We start from the raw sequence: 19,425 nt of genomic DNA on the forward strand, positions 1-19,425 counted from the left end.
AGTTTCTTGTAGTAGCTTTAACAAAATGAAATTAAAATAAAAACAAATACAAAACTTCACTTAGTTGAACTTGAAGTATTAATTGTAACACTAAGAACAGAACAAATGTTCAAATGATATATATAAAAAATGTTAAATAAAGATACAAAATTTAAAAGAAGAAATTGGGAAAAGTGAGGGCAGGGGTGAGGAAAGGGAGTTGTACGTGAATATGTGTAGTGGTATGAGAGTATATAAGCACAAAGCTAAATTAAGTTAGGAAGACAAAGATGAATGTATAATTAAATATTTAAATGTGTAGGTGGATTCAGATCACCTGACAATACTAGTATAACAGGGCATATGGCAAGGCTCCACCTTTTTATAAATATATATTTTTGGCGTAAGTTATTTGTTCCACCTTCTCAGTCCACATATCATCATCATGTTTGGGGTCAGGTTCTAACCATCTTACTGTAATGTGTTTTAATTGCTGCTGTCAGCAATGTTTTTAAAAGATATTTTGTCAGTTCTTCCATCAGTGTTCACTGGAGTTACACTAAATAGTGCCACCTTTAATGAAACTTATTTATACAGCACTTTTCAAAATGTGGGACAAGTAAAATCAGGCAGTTCAAACAAAATAACAATCAGGCAAAAAATGGAACAAACCCACCCACCAAGATTAGTTGTAATCAAACAAACAATAACAAAAGACATTTTGACAATAAAATGGTGTGCTAGAGTTCATAAAAGCCTTTTTAGAAAAGGTAGTTTTGAGAAATTATTCACAATAAGTTACTGATTCAGATCCTCGGCCAGGAATTCCATAACTGAGGGGCCTTGACTGCAAAAGCCTGATCACCTGTAGTCTTGAGCCTTTGTGCCTTTTCTGAGATTTTGGTGGAATATTTCTTAAAGTGCCTCAAATACCTCTCCCAAAAATGTTAATTTTGGGCAGTTTACCTCCTTTTTACATTCAAGAACCCCTTGACATAAACCACCAGTCATGGAAATGTTTTTTTTTTTTTTAAAGATATTTTTTGGGCTTTTTGCCTTTATTGATAGCGAAAGCTGAGGGTATGACAGGAAAGGGGGGTGAAGATAGAGGGGATGACACGCAGCAAATGAGCCACAGGCGGGATTCGAACCGGCGGCCGCTGCAGAGGACTAACAGCCTCAATACATGGTGCGCACGCCCTACTGACTAAGCTATAGGGGCGCCCCCCAGTCATGGAAATGTTAATAGTCATGTCACAGGGTCGTTATAATGACTAATATATTTTTAGTGTCTTATTAGTCTGTTTCCCAAAGGCAAGATCACATAATTAAATTTTGGGTTTGAATGAAAATAATTTCCTGCTGTTGCTTTGCCTCAATATTGAGCAGTTGTGATTTAGCTCAGCCCATCAATGTAATTAACTCTGAACTGTTAAATATCTTGCATGTTCTTATAATTGCGTGTAAAAGCATTATATACGTAATTATATGTTTCCTGAGGCTTTTTTTTGGTCTTTGCAGCCCACAACACCAGGGTCGTCTGAGCCTGGACCTGAGCCAGCAGAAACGCACAGGCGACTACTCTGAATCCTCCTCGTCACGCAGCAGCAGAGCTTCACACGGTACAAACTCACTGCCCTCCAGCGCACGACTCGGTCAGTCTGGCATGCATGCACGCACTCACTCGCACATAAAGGTCACCGACTCCATGCCCCTGTTCTCTTTTTTGGATATTATGTCACGGCATTCATTCCTGTATCATCTCATCCTTCTGCCAGGTTCTTCCAATAATGTCCAGTACCGCACAGAGAGGATCAAAATCCCTTCCACTCCCCGCTACCCCCGCTCCATGCTGGGGTCAGACAGAGGTACTGCTCTCACTCACCACACACCACATACTCAAAAACCCCTTAGATCAAACCGCAAAACAGCAGCTGTAGGTGTAGCTGCATGTTGCAAGAGAGAAGATCAAAGTTTTACAGCAGAAGCAAAACAGGAACCACCGTAAAGTTCATTCTCAGGTGTTAAAATCTCAAGTAAACACCTGAAATAAGGAGTTTTGACCATAAAATGTTCAAACAATTCAGTGTCCTTAGTCTTTGGGTATCACCAAATTATGACAGGGGGGTTAGAACCTTAGCTTTTCACATTGTTTGCAACCTTCTTTAAAGAAGAAGTAATAAGATTTTGATCTTGAAATTTTCACTTCATTTATTTATCATGAATAAATAATTGGCAGATGAATTGATAATGAGAGTATTTGAAGCCCTGTTCATGTCATCAAACTACATCTCCTCTTGTTTTATTATGAGAGAGACCCTAGTGGCAGAACTTGCATATTGTGCGTTTAATTAAACTAAGCTTCCATAGGCATATATAGAAACCCATATCGACAAACTGCTGACAAGCAGCTCAGGTGGTAATATCCTTGTCAAAAATGAAGTGTCAGGATATTTATGAATGTGGGACAAGTGAGACGAGGTGTTTACTGTCCTTTATAAAAACTCTGTGTATCTCACTCACTCTGGTGTGAATTCAACTGTAATCAGATTTCAGTTTGTATTTCAGAAGTGTATCTTCTTCATGTGAGATGTAACTGCACACACCCTTATCTATGTGTTATTCTCCACCTGAATCCAGGCTCCCTCTCCCACTCTGAGTGTAGCAGTCCCAGTCTCATCACACCCCCACAGTCGCCACTCAATCTGGAAACCTCCTCGTTTGCCAGCAGCCAATCACAAGGCTCCATCTCCACTTTACCTCGGATCTCAGTCAGCCCTGTGCCAATAGGGGAGCGCAGGAAAGACAGGTAATGAGTGCTCATAGATAAGCTTTTGAAAAATCAATATACTAGAATATGAACTGTCCATGCTGCAAATGAGCTTAACTGACATATGTTCAACCAATTTCCTTATCTGGTATTTCATTGGCGAATTGGTAGTCGCCTATCACAGCTGGCCGATTCAGATTATTAATCAGATAATTATTATTATTATGTCTAATTGATCTGACTGATGGGATGTTGAGAAAATGGCTCTACAAATGGTGTAGATGTCGGGTGAATGATGCAGAGTATGTATGATTATAAGGATCACTTCAGAAGCGGGTGCGATATGGCCTACGTCTGCCCTCAGGGATCCTCCTGGGCTATTTCAAAAGGCGTTGCCAGGCAACAGGTCTATCACGGTCAGAGCTGTGCAATCCCTCATTGAAATTCAGATTGAAATCCTATTAAAACTCTTCGTAATAATTTTGTGGAAGCCTCTTGGTGTTTCTAAAAAAAAAAAAAGAGAGAGGCAGTGATCTGCTGCTGTTGGAATTTTGTTTTATTCTTTTCTCACCGTTTTTGTCCCATTTTGTGTCGCCAACACCTCTCAGTCTTTTACACTGTTGCTGTCTCTGTATGATATCTCTGTATATCCTCCATTCTCCTTTCTATCTTCCTCCCGCCTCTTTGAAACCTTCCGCTTCCAGATCTCTTTACCGTAACCGATCTTTTCTAAGGATTCCTCTGGCTGCGAGGCCGAGGTTCTCCTCTCTCAGGAGCCTCAGGTTCGTTCTCGCTCACAGTGCTAAAATAAAGGGAATGCCCCCCCACACACCACCACCACCACCCTTTCCCCTGAGTTCACGTCAATCACATGCTTCAGTGCAATTGGGTAGATAAGACAGAGCCTGTTCAGACCTGGGATTAACATGCGTCCTGGGTGATCTGATCACAAGTGGACAGCTCTGAGTATCCGAGTTCACACCTGGCATTACAGTGTGTTTTCACATGTCTTGAATGACCACTTGTGATTGGATCTCACTTTTTCAACACACTATATGCAAAAAAAAACCCGCCATGGATATTTTGTCATTTGAATGTCCATTGCTGTCCTTTTAGACATTTATCTGTTCCTTTTTTCTTTGGTCAGGGCCGCTCTAAACTCCTCTATCAGCTGATAGTGACCCTCATGTGTTACCTGCGCTGTCAACAGACCGACATGAGAGCTCCGTGGTGCGCTGCAATTTTATTACTGAAATTTGAGTTCGATGCACTCTTACTTTTTCTGAGTAAATGTATGTGTCCCAGCACAATATGGACTTTCTCTCCTGTCAGTTCTTCTCAGCAACACATTTTTCTTTACAAGGAAAAAACTAATTACTGTATTGCATTTAATGCCAAAGTTATAAGAAGGCACAACTGATTAAGAATTTGCCAGAGCCGTTTTAATTCCAAGTAAACATGCTTGAGAAATGCATTAATAGCCATTAACACGCTGCGGCAAACAGACACAATCTTTTTTCCACAAAGAAGAAATAAATGTATGCATAACACTTCCCGAATTTACAACTGGGCCCAAATAACTAAGAATTTGTCTTAGACAGCATTTCTCCTCACTCAGTAACTCTCAAAATTCCACAATGTTTTTAAAGGAGTCTCTGTTGATTGTGTGTTCACAAACATCTGCAGATGAGAGCCCATGTGGAATTTGTATTACAGTGAAACAAGTGATGTACTTGCAGGACATCACAGCTAAAAGAATGTGGTCAAATGCAGCCCAGACCACCTCCAAATGTGGTGTGAGAGATCAGATCTGAAACGCGTCCCGATTGCATTCACACCTGTATTTAGAGCTGTCCACCTGTGATCAGATCACCCAGGATGCATGTTAATGCCAGGTCTGAACAGGGCCACAGAGGAGCAGAATAGTCTTGTGCAGTTTACATACACTATATGGAATGCAAAAAGGAGAATTTGTGATGTTTTTCACCCTCCACAAGAGCGCGGTTTGATTTTCAGATTGCTAGTTATTTGCATGCCACAGTGGTGCCCTAGGAAACAAAGAAAAAAAAGACAGAACTGATTAGCTACACTCACTGAACTTCAAATATTCAGTGTTATGTTTACATGTCTGCACTTGTCTTCCTCCATGTCGGAAAACCCACTTGAATCTCAGATATTGCATGCAGCGCCCATGCCCTATGATGACGACATGGTCAGTGTGCATGTGCGTATTTTGGCCTTAAGCCAAGTCACCCTTTAGTGTGCAGTATGTATGTTATGCAATGGTATTATTATTATTCAGCCTTGAGCTTCTGGGTCATGGTCTTGTTTGTACACCACTCTGTTTACCCTCCGTCTCTGGCTGCTAATCCATTCCTCTTATCTGCCTTCATAGAATTATTGTATGCCATGTCCAAAGCCAACTTGTTATGAAGACACACAAAGTTCATGCAAATCTCCTCCATGTGAAGGGATTTCACTTGCCTGTGCTTTTATAATGTTGCACACAGTGACTCTGTAGTCCAAACCTGTCCAGTTTCTTCTATTAAGCCAGACATAAAGTGGCACTCTGGAGAGATGATCGATTTACAGGCCTGGGGGGGGTGTGGATGTAAACTCAGGCTCAAACTTTAAACGCAACTTTGTTTAGTATTTGGACCAAATCTGATTTTGAGCGAAAGCCTGGGAAGAAAGTAACTCTCCAGAGCTGTAAATGCGTCGGTCAGTCCATCACCTCACCCTCTCAACTTGCTCCTGCGTGGTATCCTGTAAATGCTTTTCTGGTGTGCTGTTCATCTATACACATTCCTCCCTCCCACCAGGCCATACTTGGAGGAACCCCGCAATGTCATCGTGCATAAAGGAGCAGAGCCGCTGGGCATCTCCATCGTCAGCGGGGAGAACGGAGGGATCTTTGTCTCTAAAGTTACTGGAGGTAGCATCGCCCACCAGGCTGGGCTGGAGTATGGAGACCAATTACTGGAGGTATGAACAGCCTACTGTATGTTGAAAAGGTTACAGCTTCAAGCAGAATAAATAAAAATGCATTGCTTTATGCCTGTCAGGAAGCAAAGCAATATAGAAGAAGTCTAATACTGATGCAACTAATATATGGTTGCTTCAAAGTCATTTTGCTGCCTGTCATACATTTATTCTGTGTGGAAAACTGTATTCATTAGTGTTGTCACGGTTCCAGTATTTTAATGCATACTGAAAGGGTCTTTTCACTACATACAGAATGGCTGCGCAAGCTGAAATTCTGTTGCAGTGTCACATCAAGAGAGTATATACTGTTGTTATGGGTGGCACACAGTTTGAATTGTTAAAAGAAAAACTGAGAGGGAATGTTTCTGACATAAGTGAATTAATCCAACAAAGACTTTGCAGAGACTTCTTTGCTGTTTACCTCGTTTAGATGTGCTTCACTGTCACATAAGGTTGTGGAACCTTACGCAGTGCTGGTGCCTGTCACCCACCCTTAAAGCTACTACAAGGAACTTTGATATGTTGTTGAATTTAGAGGCCCCTGTTGGCAAATGTGGTGGTGTTTCTGCCACTAAACCCACAAAATTATCTAAGTGAAAGTCTCCTCCTGCTTCTCTTTAAATGGCTAATTTGCTACTAGGATAATGTTAAACACAGGCTTGTTTCATCTGATTTCACAAAGGATCCGACCCGGTGATAGGCTTTTAGAACACCTATAGAAATAGCAGATTTTCTCGTGTATGGTCTTGTTTGCTCATGTTTCATAACCAGTTAAAAACTTTTTGTAGTAGGTTTGAATAACCTACCCATGATCTAACTGGCATGCTCTAGAAACATTTGCACTTTTACCATTGTTATAGACACCTTTTTCACCTGGTATTAAAATGCAATCTGTATCTGGATACAGGCTGCTCTGTGACTAGATAAATGATATGCCTGGTTAACAGCAGATCAGCTGCACAGAGCAATGCACAGCACTGCACACAGTTATTTCTTACTGTGCATCATTCATTTCATTTTTCACACAGTTCTCTCCAATAACACATCTTCTGGTGCTTTCATGGCAAAGAATTGATGTAATCAGTAATTAGAGGTGTGTTTCTTTCAGCCTTCTCGCTCATTCACTCTAAATTTGAACAGCATCCTGTATTTTCTATTAGCTACAAACAAATATCTGTATCAGTGTTATGTTGTTTACAGATGTCATCACATTGTACATATTGTGTTTACACCTACCAAGGATCCTAACGCAGTGTGAGCCAGACTACCACCTGATATGGTCAGGCAGCTCCGATCACAGTCTGATCACCAGGCATTTACACTTTGCATTAAGATGTGCTTTTCTTTAACTGGAGAACATTTCTGGAGAACAAAAGACTGCACATCCACTACAAATCAATCAAATATATCTTTTTTTTTTAAGCAAGACAATCATAGAAATCTTGTTAACAATGTTAAGAATTGTTTCCTCTTATTAGTAGTTCCAGGTCAAAGAGATGAAATGACATCCCCTGGATCTGTATCTCTATTCAGTCTAATGAAGATGTGTTGATAACGACAGAGGTACATCATGTATCTGTAGATGAAATGAAAAAAAATCATAAATATGAATTAGTGACTTTACATAACCACATCTGAGCATGCTTTACTTTATCATGTCGGAATTGTAAACAGCACTACAGATGCTGTGAGGCAAATAATGTCTCTGTGATCTCTTAGACTATAAAGAAAAGTATGCACTCATTTTTTAAGACTTGTAAAATGGGTGTAAAATTAATCCTTTGTCAACTCTCATGAGTGCCTTCTACACCACTAATGACCTAAAACCCTTAATGGACTGGGCACGCACTGTGTTCATCTTTATCTTCTTTTCTTCCTTTATTAGTATAATGGCATCAACTTGCGGAACGCCACGGAGCAGCAAGCTCGTCTCATCATCGGCCAGCAGTGTGACACCATCACCATCATGGCCCAGTACAACCCACACATGTACCAGCTGGGCAACCACTCTCGCTCCAGGTAACGTGGTGTTTTTGTCGTAGAATAAAGATGCTTCAGTGTGGGTTTAGTTTTTCAGGTGCGCTGCTTGGCTGATTCTTGAATCAGTTCCAGTAAGTGTTTCAGTTTGAGAATGACATGGGTATTTATATTCTTTATGGCCAGGTGTTCTCTAAATGCATTTGTATTTTTTTTTTTGAGCACTGAGGCCAGACAATGCACTGTACATTTTCATTGCATTTACACTTTTTTAGCTGAATGAACATACAGGAATCTCTGAAACAGCAGCTGTTCATCCAGGTGCCAAGTATACAGATTTAATTAACTTTATAGCTGTTTATTTTTAAATATTCACAATATGTATGACTGAGTCCAGCAAATGTTAGAATTAAGAGTTAGATACTGGCATTTGAGAATTAAAAAAATGTGAACTTATTTCAGCTAATATTATGATTTTTTCTTTCCTCTCATGGCATTTTTCACCCTAAATTATATAGCGACAGTGGTGAAATGGGATAGAGAGAAATACAACAAAGGTTGCCTGCTGGAATCAAACTGGCAATAGTTGTGGCTTTGTGGAATGTGATAAAAACACCCAGCTGCAGAGACAATCTTGATAGTAATTAGTTATTGTGATAAAAATATGTTCTCACTTTTTTAAATCCAGGGTTCTTAAAGTTTTGATGGCTAAGTGCCAATTTAGGGAGTCAGCATATGATTCAGGGCCACACAGGAAAAACCCATGAACTTGTAGGATTTATGATTGGTCTCATAATGACATTTAAATTCCTCAAGCACCAAATTCACCTGCCTGCACACAAGGTAGATCACTTTATTTGTCCCCGAGGTCTGATCAAGTAAGAGTTGATCCATTTTCTCCTGAAACCTCCTTTTCTCCTCAACTGCACAGCATTTTTTCAAGTTGTACACCGAAATCTCTAACTTAAGGTAATGGCACTAGCATTGATGGCAAAACTTTATTCCTACGACACTCACCAGGTTCCACTAGTTGCCATGCAACCAGTAGCTTTCTACAGGTCGTCATTACGAACCTGAGAGACGCCTGTTGGTGGGGCACAGTTTGACACAGTAGACAAGTAGTGGATTTAATGTAGGCTACTAAAAATAAATATAAATATAAATAAATATCTGCACTTCATGCAGTTCGAGTTTGGGAGCTGCACAAAATGTTTCTGGCGGCCGCCATTGGCCTGCGGGCCACACTTTCAATGTTTGATTTTGAAAAAACCAACCTCTTGGTGCTCTCTGGTGGACAGTGTATGAAATGGTGACAGTTTTTATCTCATCTCAAAAATATCTTCAGCATTTCTTCGCAGTTTTTTTTTTATTTTACATGTTCATTTATAGGGTATAGTGTACATTGATGCAACATTTACATCTAACAGTATCAATGTAAATGTGCCGGGGTTAGCTAAGCACCTAATTTCTTCCCTCTGGTTTGGAGGGGAAAGAAGGGAATCACAAACCTGATGGGCGGCGTTATATAATCTTGGGGGTATGTTCTAGTCAGTAGTGGCAGTGTATGAGATGATGTAGGTGGGGCGGAGACTTGTGATTTAAAACCTTGTGTAATTTAATTTTATTGATGGAGCCAAATCTTTCCTATTTTTGACTGTTTATATCCGTGCAGCTCCCGTCTGGAGCCAGTCAGCACTCAGTCGACTCCCCAGGGGAGTGGAGCCGCCACCCCCGACAATCACTCCACCATCGATACACTCAGCGAACAGGATGAGGGCACGCTCACTCCCTCCTCCAAGCAGACCACACCCACTACCAGCCCTCGCAATTTCATCAGGTAAACTTCTGCGCAAACATTAATAAAAGCAAAAAAACAGTGATATGTTGTGTGAGAGAGATGCTTGCTTCATTGCACTTCAGTAACTCTCTAACTGACTCTTGTTGTCCTCCAGAATGCCGTCGGAGGGAAGCAGGAAGGTGGGTGAGCCACGGCTTGTGACGGTGCGCAGACCGGGGGTGGAAGTGGGAGTCACGCTCTGCGGAGGGAACCTACGGGGCGTCTACATAGAGAGCCTGGATGAGGACAGTCCTGCAAGAGGCCCTGATGGGCTGCTTGCTGGGGACCTCATTCTGGAGGTGTGTACTCACACATATATACATAGACACACAAGGGCAGCCACTAATGATTATTTTCCTTATAAATTAATGTCAGTCATAAATGATTAGTTGTTTGGTTCATAAAATGTCCGAAAATGTTTCCCAAAGAGGATGACATTGTGAAAGGCTTTTATTTTGTCCGCAGTCTCAAAGATATTCAGTTTACTGTCATAGAGGAGAAAAGAAATCAGAAAATTCACACATTTGAGAAAAACAAAAAAAAAAACACTAAACATTTATCAAAATAGTCAGTGATTAATTTAATAGTTGACATCTAATCAATTAATTGACTGATGATTGTAGCTTCGAGGATGGGTCGTACCACAAGGATTCATTTTTAAACCTGATTAAATTAAGGTTAAACTTTAAAGTATTTTGCACCAAAGTTTTAAACCATCTAAAAATTAAGAAGGATTAAATTTAAACCTCTCTTTTAACATTAGTTTGGTTTTTACTGTAACCTTAGATTACATTTAATTTTGTTGCACTAAAACTTAAACTCCATTTTAAAATGTGATCCTGTATTAACTTTAAACTTTAAACACTTGAGGAGGTTCAGCTTTTAAAATGTCTTCCTTTTTTTAGATGGATTGAGCACTATAATAACGCTCCTTGAAGACAGTTAAGGGACAGACTCGACCCAATTAAGTTTTATGATGTGTCTCTGCTTTCTTTTGCTCCAGTAGATAATGTGGCCTAGCACATAATGCACAAACTGTACTGTACAAAAAATATGATTGTACAGGATTTTAGTTTATCATATTCACAATTTTTGAGCAAATATCAAAGATCTTTTAAAGTGGGACTTTTATTCAGTTGCAGAAAATAAAAAGGTTTTGATTTTTGTAAGTAAAGAGTTGTAGGTGAAATATACTTTTTTTTTTAAGTGATCTCAAAGCTTAACTCTTTAAAAGATGTAGCAAAGCTTTGTGTGCTGTTGCTACTGTAGACTCGAGCACTGCCAGAAGGCGTTGGCATTTCTTTCCTGCCTGTCATTGTTCCTCATTGATCTTCTCCCCATCTGCGTTCTCTGTCTCTCTCCACGCTGCTGATCTATCCAGAGCACCGCAAACTCATAATAGACAATTCCTGGCATGCTCCTTCTTAGCCCTCCGCCACAAAGGACCTGCTATCTGAATTGCCATGCAGCTTTGTCATCAGGCTGCGCAGCATCAGTCTGTCCTTCAATCTCCTATCTTGTTTGTTTTCTTCCCCCATACATGGCACAAATCAATACTGCGACACTTTAATACAGCTGAAAGCTTGGAGGAAATGTAGCCTAGTGGAACCTTCACCAGCACAGCAAATGATTTCACAGATGAGCGTAAACACTCAAATTTCTTTGCTCTTCACCCTGAGTTTGTCTTGATTTTTCCTGATGTGAAGTTCACTTGCCCTCTGTGTTGTTTTTCTCCCCATCCACCTCATCGCTTGTCTTTCAGTACAACTCGGTGAATATGAAGAATAAGACGGCAGAAGAGGTGTACGTGGAGATGCTGAAGCCTGCGGAGACGGTCACGTTCAAAGTGCAGCATCGGCCAGATGACTTCAGTATGCTCAAAGATGTCCCAGGAGATGGCTTTTATATTAGGTACATGCATATACAGGATTTAAAGTAATTTATTATCATTATATAACACAGGGTTGTACAGTGACATTAGAGATGTAGTTCATTCATAATGCACGCAATATATATAACAACATATATACAGATAATTAATTAAATTCAGAGTGGAATAGGGTAAAAATATAAAACAAAATAAATGCTTATATAAATACAGGAAATTATGCAGTGCAGTTTTTGAATTTGTTGTGTTAATAAGTTATGTCATCAGAGATCAAGGAAACTTTTTAAGTTGTAATACTTGGTTTTCTGACAACAACTCTGCAGCCACAGTGCCCCCCTTTGAATTTCATGCTTGAGCAACAAGCTTCAAAGATGTAACTGTTTTTGTTTGCCCGTTTGACGTTGTGGGGTGGTCTGCAGTGGGGCGTGTGTTTGAAAGATGCCTACTGCATTCGCCATCTGCTTCTGTTTAATCCAAACCCCATGCTTTCTGTTCCGATGCCTATGAGTGTATTTCTGTCATAGGTGATAAGCTTTTAAGCAATAAGGCTGAAAAATTGTAAATTAAAAGAGAAAAGTAGTCAAGTTTGAAGGAGCTACCAGTAACTGCATTTACATGCACAGCTGTTGCCATAGCTATACATATACAAATGCATATACACATGCACACAATCATTGTTGGGCGTTAATGTGTTACAGCTCTGTAAAAGGACCACTCTAATTTTCCCCAAGCAGCCTCATCTCTGTCCATGCTGCTATATATAGAACCACCACTGGAGCGCCCCGTGGACAAGCTGGAATCTTTCTCATCTAACCAATTATGTCCCAGATCCACTGTGTGACTGCAATGATGCTAATCACACCACAGATTTAGGTTATCTAATCTCTCTGCTCGCTGCACACCAGACCCAACGCCGCGTCCGTTTTAGCACTCGGTGTTTTCCAGACCCTTTAGAAATACATTGTATATGGAAAACGGCGCTCTAAAATAGTCACGTTTTATTGTTGGGAGTCTGTCGGGGCGTGTTGCCGCAGCTGCCGCAGTCACTTGTCATATAGGCAAGTGGGCTCGTGATGTCATCCACAGTAAATACACTCAGCCTGCCTGGCTGTCACAGATAGGCTGCTCGGCTATGACTTATGAGGCTCCAACAGGAGCCAAGCAAGGCCTGTGCTGTCGATAGATTTCACTACACTTCCCTTTCTTACCCTCCTTCTATCTTCCTGATCCTTTATCTTGTTCTCTTCACACCTTTCTTGTCTGATTCCTCACCTCCTCTTTCACTTTATCAACTTTATACTCCTGCGCTCCCTCGTCCTGCCCTGCTCCTCATAACTCCCCATCTATCTTTGTCTCTCCCTCCCACCAGAGCACTTTACGACCGGGTGGGGGAGGCCGAGGGGGACCTCAGTTTTAAGAAGGATGACATCCTGTACGTGGATGAGTCTTTACCAAAGGGCAGCTTCGGGACCTGGATGGCCTGGCAGCTAGACGAGAACGCGCAGCAGATCCAGAGGGGGCAGATCCCCAGCAAGTACATGTGGGTGGAGAATGCACCGCACGCTTACACACATACATGTTTGAGCTAGTGGACAGTTTGTAACAGCTGTGACAACAATCTGCGCCATACTGCTACAATGCAGGCATCATATGCAATGTCACTTCTGTTCCATATGTTCCATATACTCACAGTACTGTTGTCTTCTTATTGGGTGTCCCTATAGACTTTCATTAATGTTACTGAACAAAACTTTCTTTTTTAGATTTATATTACCTTTTATGCTAATACAGTGATTCTGAGCCAGTAACAATTGAAATGATTTCTAAACAAATACTAAAATAATTTTTTAATAATTTTTTTCCATCTATAGTGGAGTCTGGACTTTATAATAAAGATTTATATTTTTTTCCAACCATGACTCTCAGAACTACATGCCTGACATAAACTCTTGTGTTAATCTTAAAGAGATTATTTAGATTATTTAACGTGGGATTGTGTGAATTACTTATCGATAATCAGTAGCTACAGTAGATGTCACTCCCAGTGAGGACAAACAGAGAGAAAGTCACCAGGAGGGAAGCTAAGCGATGTATTTAAAGGTATTTTAGCCACTTCAGAAAGTCTACCAAAACAAAATCAACATCACTTTAGTATACACTATATTTAGAATATTTTCACGGCTTCACTTTGCTGCCAGACAACCTTTTCTGATGGGGAACAACATTTTTCTAAGTTAAATATCACTCTCAGAACCAACCAAACTCCATAAGTGAAATCCTTTTATCTCTCAAAACACAGGAGTTTGCTGAAGTACTGCTGCTTCAATCTGATAGTTTTGTTTGTCTTATTGTGTGACTTTGATGAATCCAAACTATCCTTCTAAAACACTTTAGTCACCAAATAGCATAAAGAAACTAATAGTTCGAGGCAGCAGGAGACCAGCAACTGCTGTATTCTGGGAGGTAAAATTTCAGATTCCTCTTAAGGAGTTTGGTTGGTTTGGAGAGAGCAATATTTGGCTCGTGTAATGACAGGTGCTTGTCGGAAAGGGATTCAAAATAAACTGGTGAAAAATTCAAATATAGTGTACATTGCTTGTATTCCTCTCTGCTTCTCCAAAGTGGGGGCACAAAGTGTTGATAAGTACCTTATACAATCACATATTAAATAATATGAACTATCCCTTTAATGCAACAAATTGTCTCTCAACATCTGTGAAACAATCCTTCTCCTACTTTTACACTGATGTATGCACAGTCTTTTCTGTGTAATTCCTCTTCCGTTAAGTCTGTTCATGTGTGTGTGGTGTAGGATGGACCAAGAGTTTTACCGGAGACACAGTGTGACAGAAATGAAGGAAGACTCCAGTAAGACTCTCTCTGCAGCGGCCCGCAGGTCCTTCTTCAGGAGGAAACAGAAACACAAACGCAGCAGCTCCAAAGACAGCAAAGAGACGGTGGCTCTGGACGCCATTAGCACAGACTCCATCCCCTTCCTTGATGGTAAGAAGAAAGGTTTAGACGTTTTGGACTAAAAAATAGCTGCAGATATCTAAATTATACCATGAAAATCTTTACTGAGAAGAATATTTGACTGATCTGCGTGTTCCATGCGTCAGACTGTGTGAGCCTGGCATACCAGCGGGTCCAGAAGGTGGAGTGCACCTCTCCCCGACCGGTACTCATCCTCGGGCCGCTCACTGACCCCGTCAAGGAGATGCTGGTCAAAGAGTCTCCTGGGAAGTTCTGCAGATGTGTACTGGGTGAGTTCACCTCATCCAGGACTTAGAAACTGTCTACAAATCAGGAGAATAAATGGTTCATTATATGAAGACATCGTGATATATTGTCTTATTGTCTTCTTAATAGTTGTGGTTGATTTGGATTATATTACAGCAAAACTTAGAGGAATATCCATGCTTTGTCCTATAAGCAGTTTTGTTTACCCCTTCACTCTTTCTGTCTTCTCTGCAGAGGTGATGAAGGCATCCCAGCAAGCCATTGAGCGGGGCGTCAAAGACTGCCTCTTCATCGACTACAAGCGCAGGAGTGGCCATTTTGATGTGACCACTGTTGCTTCTATAAAGGAAATAACAGATAAGGTATTTAGTCAGTGCCTTTCTTTCCTACCAGATGTTATCAGGAAAGATAAAGTGGGTTCAATTTGTCGTTTTGCATTTGCACAAGATAAGCCATTGCTTAAACAATGTATGAAAAAGCAAGAGTCCTGTTTGTAATTGTATTTAATTTATATAAGTTAGAACAGTTGGACACTGCACATTGATCAAATTTGGGACATTTCAGCTGCAGTCCTTTAGCCAGATGTTTTTAAACCAAGGTAGTATTTTGAAACGGTGTTATGAAATAGTTTCTGTTGAATGAAAATGTTCTGTTTCCTTTTTTTTTGTTGATGCAGGGCTGCCACTGTTTGCTCGACATCGCCCCGCACGCCATCGAAAGGCTCCACAGCGTTCACATTTATCCAATTGTCGTCTTCGTCCGCTACAAAAACGCCAAGCAGATCAAGTACGTAGCAGCCTGTTGCCTTATACACACTTGGAGACACGGAACAAAGATCTCCCTTCATTGTTAGTTTCTTTCAACCACATATTCTGTCCTGATAAGGGAGGCGTACTCGCCCTGTGTGTGTGTGTGTGTGTGTGTGTGTGGATAATGGAAGGATGGATGGATGGAGCAGGATAAGCCTTCACACTCTACATCCCACCATGAACCCTTTGGCGCGTCTGTCAAAGCACCCCACCCCACCACAAACTCTTGCATAATCCCAAACAGCTGGTGAAACATGCTTGTTTTTGTTTTTCTTTTTAAAATAAAGTCTCTCATTGCGAGCACTGGTGTATTCCTTCCTCACTCGGTATTTATTGTTTGTACAAGTTTACCAGGATTCATCAGATTTTGTTGTCACATAATTCGATTATCTACAATGTAAGGGTGGTGCGATTCTCCAGTAATGGCTATTCAGTCTTCATTTGTAAAGAACAACAGATTATTGGTTAAATGCCTTGATGACTGTCATCTGCATTTTCAAATTCTTCTTTAAAAAGATGCTGGTTATTAGTAAGCCATGCTGTGTTGAAAATGGTGAAAAAGCCCAAGATGACGTCCTCAAATATCTTGTTTTGCCCACAACCCAGAGATTCAGTTTACTGTCTTTAGGCGAGTAAACAAACCACAAAATATTCCATTTGAGAAGCTGGAATTTTTACTTTTTTTTCCCTTAAAAAATGACTCAGACAGATTAATTGACTATAAAAGTAGTTAATATAGTCCTTGATGTAATTTTAGGCATAAAGTTTATTGTTAAAACTGTAAAATATTCTGACTCTTTTCCATATATTTGAAGTGTTTAATAAGAACATTTGAGAGATCATTACAATTGTGCTGAATATCTGGACATTTATTTTACTCCCCAGTGCTGTTATTGCATCGGCCCCAAAAATCCCGTATCCATCGGACTCTAGATCCAGATCTCAGTGGCTCTGATCTGATCGACTGTCTCCATTTGTTTCGCAGGGAGCAGAAAGATCCGGTTTATCTGCGAGACAAAGTATCTCAAAAACATTCCAAGGAGCAATTTGAAAGTGCACAGAAGATAGAGCAAGAATACAGCAAATTCTTCACAGGTTAGTATGCAATCACAGCATATTTAAAACACAGACCACTCATAATACAAGTTTTATCTGTTAGTATTTGCACACTGTTTTCACTGAGTCATCTTTTCTTTGCAGGTATTGTCCAAGGCGGCACCCTCCCGTACATTTGCACTCAGATCATGACTATAGTTGATCAAGAACAAAGTAAAGTCCTGTGGACTCCACTCGGCTGCCCCTAGAGGAGACCAGCTGCCACTACAGCAAGCTGCGGCTTTCATCTCCATTCCCCCAAAACACTAATTAACCCTTTCACACTATACCAATAGGTACACTACAGTGAGCTACAGTAGTTATGTAAATTATTGATATTTTTTTATTTTGTCTTTTGCTATGATTTATAATCAGAGCCTCCTTTTTATTTCTGATGTACTCCAGAGCGGGTTAGTAGCACTGGATCCTGACGTTAAAGTTCATTCAGTCTTCCCTAAGGGTTCCTGGTGGTGTTATTTGTAATGCTGCATCGTAAGCGTCCGTTTACAGTCAAAAGACGAGTCTGACTATTGGTGTTCAGTATTTGCTTGAATGCGTGCCCCCCCTCCCCTCCCCTCCCCCCGGTGTACACAAACCTCAACACTAATGAAGTTCAGCCCCCTCTGACCCACCCGTGTACCAAATGACATTGTGGTTTCCCTACAATTATGCACCCATTTGATGACGACTGACAACTAATTGTGTGTGTTTGTTTTTGTGTGCGAGTGTGTGTGTGTGTGTGTGAGTGAGAAAACATTGAGACTGTTGTTCGCAATCGTAATGACAATTTCAGTTGAGTTGAATCACGGCTGTTTGTTAGCATGAGTACGATGCTATAGAAATGGAATGCCAGGATCAGACATCACATTCCTCGTGGTGTTTCATCACAGAAGTGCAAAAAGCATCAAAAACCTCTTGAAGTATGTAGCTGTGGTCTTACTGAACCCGACTGCCAGCAGTGACGGCCATGAAAACTCAAAACACATCGATGTTTGCTCTATGCATTGTGTTTCTATAGTAGCTGGGTGTGTGGACAGTTTGTGGGCCTTTCGGAAGTGCCTTCGGAGAAGAAGCCTGATCTTAAACTGGCCCCTGGTCACTTAGCCAGAACATTAAAGGTATAATATGCAACATTTTCTAATACCAGTGTATAGACTCAGAAACATCATCGCTCATGACTCGTGAGAAGTTTGTGGTAGTGGCGTCATCTGTAGAGACCCTGCCCTGTGCCTGCATTTCTCATTATTTTGCTTTGCTCGGTATGGTTACCATCCCAGAACGTCAGTATTTGACATGGGAATGAGATACAACAATAAATTATTTGAGTGTGTCCAAACAGCTTGGACAAATCATACTGATTCTACCTTCAAAGAGGATTTTCGCAAGTTTCTCTTCAAGAAGCCAATGATTCACTTTGCCCATCATAGACTAGATCTAGGGTGCCCAACTTCTTTTCAGTGAAGGGGCAAAACTTAATTTGGATGGAGGCCCGAGGGCAAAAAATAAATGATGTTATGTCAAGTTACATTAAATCAAAGTGTATTATATTTCATAGAAAATAATAATAATTCTAAATCTAAAATAATGTCTCAAAATAATTAAACCACTACTCTTTACTCTGCTTAACAGTAACTGTGTTCATTTGCAGAGAAGACTGTTAAAAATAACATCCATATCCTTTTTGGGAGCATAAATTTAAAAGGAAGGACACTTTTCTGAGAGAGTGCATGCAACTCAAGGTGCTTTTAATAAAGTTAAACAGCTATTTTGTCCACCTTTGTGATCAATGGTGGAAACTTGACTTTAGCTTGGCAAAAATATATAATTTAAGTATCACAAGGACAACGTTGAATAACAAATCAATATTAGTTATAAAGTTTATATTGAGCAGCGTTTTATGCAAAATGCCCCCATGTTACAGCCCTTGTATTACAGGCTATATAGGTCATTAATCACGTTGTCATTTAGATAGAATTTAAAAGGGAAACTTAACAGCACTGTGCTGTACATTGCAGTAAAATTCAGATAATGTACTTTTTAACCACACAAAATTTACATTTTGTATCCATTATGGTAAGAATTCCACAGCACTCACAAAATGAGGAGAATAAAAGCACGAGCTTGTTAAATTCCAAGGTGGGTCAAAACAAAGGCAGCGTGGGCCAAATGTAGCCCGCGGGCCCCAAATTAAGTGGCTCTGGACTAGATGATTTCAGGGGCCTGTTTGAGACCAGTATCGTGTAGAGCGCATGACAATGGTGAGGTTTTGAGGGCGGGCCGAAGAGGCGGCCAACGGGTTAACTCCTCAGAATGCACTCCAGGGCTAGACAGACCACTGTGTAACTATCATTCTATCTCTTTAACATATATTTAACAACAATATAGAGTATAACATATACAGTATGCAGATACATCAGAAAAAAAAACAAATATATATAAATATATATTACATGTATTTTCACTAGGTCATATGCCTAGGAACGTCTGGCGGTCAAGTCATGTCTTAGCAGGTATTAGCATGTTTTTTTTTAAGAGTTTATTTTTGTTTTTCGTGGTTGGTTGTCAGTCACTTATCGATGTACTCATTAAAAGAGACACTATGAAGCAAAATTTGCAGGGTAATATCTTAAAGGATTTTCCTCTGATCTGTTTAAATGTTAGTGACTTTTCATTGTTATTTAATTGTATTTTTTATTCAGGAGGCAAAAAATATTGACAAAAATATTCTGCCCTTCCTCGAAAAAACCATATCCTGTATCTTATTGTGCCAAAATCCACTGCGGCAACTTTATCCTTTTTATTTCTGTTTTGCACTTGTTTACCTGTTAACCTTAAACACGTTAAC

The 19,425-nt window shown here is 40.2% G+C and overlaps 1 protein-coding gene across 4 annotated transcripts in view; it reads left to right on the forward strand.

Moving 5' to 3' along the window:
• dlg5a (discs, large homolog 5a (Drosophila)) overlaps nucleotides 1-18,087 on the forward strand; it is a 51,644-nt gene extending 33,557 nt beyond the window's left edge. For 2 of the 4 annotated variants that reach the window (XM_084735624.1, XM_084735625.1), the window contains exons 19-33: nucleotides 1,501-1,634; nucleotides 1,758-1,847; nucleotides 2,620-2,788; nucleotides 5,572-5,734; nucleotides 7,620-7,753; nucleotides 9,384-9,548; nucleotides 9,664-9,847; nucleotides 11,311-11,459; nucleotides 12,806-12,976; nucleotides 14,249-14,439; nucleotides 14,556-14,699; nucleotides 14,911-15,038; nucleotides 15,353-15,462; nucleotides 16,471-16,580; nucleotides 16,686-18,087. In XM_084735624.1, the coding sequence (XP_084591750.1) occupies nucleotides 1,501-1,634; nucleotides 1,758-1,847; nucleotides 2,620-2,788; nucleotides 5,572-5,734; nucleotides 7,620-7,753; nucleotides 9,384-9,548; nucleotides 9,664-9,847; nucleotides 11,311-11,459; nucleotides 12,806-12,976; nucleotides 14,249-14,439; nucleotides 14,556-14,699; nucleotides 14,911-15,038; nucleotides 15,353-15,462; nucleotides 16,471-16,580; nucleotides 16,686-16,789 (2,146 nt within the window). In that variant the 3' untranslated portion in view covers nucleotides 16,790-18,087. Of the gene's footprint in view, nucleotides 1-1,500; nucleotides 1,635-1,757; nucleotides 1,848-2,619; nucleotides 2,789-3,453; nucleotides 3,532-5,571; nucleotides 5,735-7,619; nucleotides 7,754-9,383; nucleotides 9,549-9,663; nucleotides 9,848-11,310; nucleotides 11,460-12,805; nucleotides 12,977-14,248; nucleotides 14,440-14,555; nucleotides 14,700-14,910; nucleotides 15,039-15,352; nucleotides 15,463-16,470; nucleotides 16,581-16,685 lie in introns of all 4 variants that reach the window. The other 2 variants (XM_084735627.1, XM_084735626.1) reach the window with 2 other exon arrangements.
• The last annotated feature ends 1,338 nt before the right edge of the window (nucleotides 18,088-19,425 follow it).

Source organism: Lutjanus erythropterus, chromosome 14 (assembly GCF_056507025.1).
Source record: "Lutjanus erythropterus isolate fLutEry1 chromosome 14, fLutEry1.hap2, whole genome shotgun sequence".
Lineage (NCBI taxonomy): Eukaryota > Metazoa > Chordata > Actinopteri > Lutjaniformes > Lutjanidae > Lutjanus > Lutjanus erythropterus.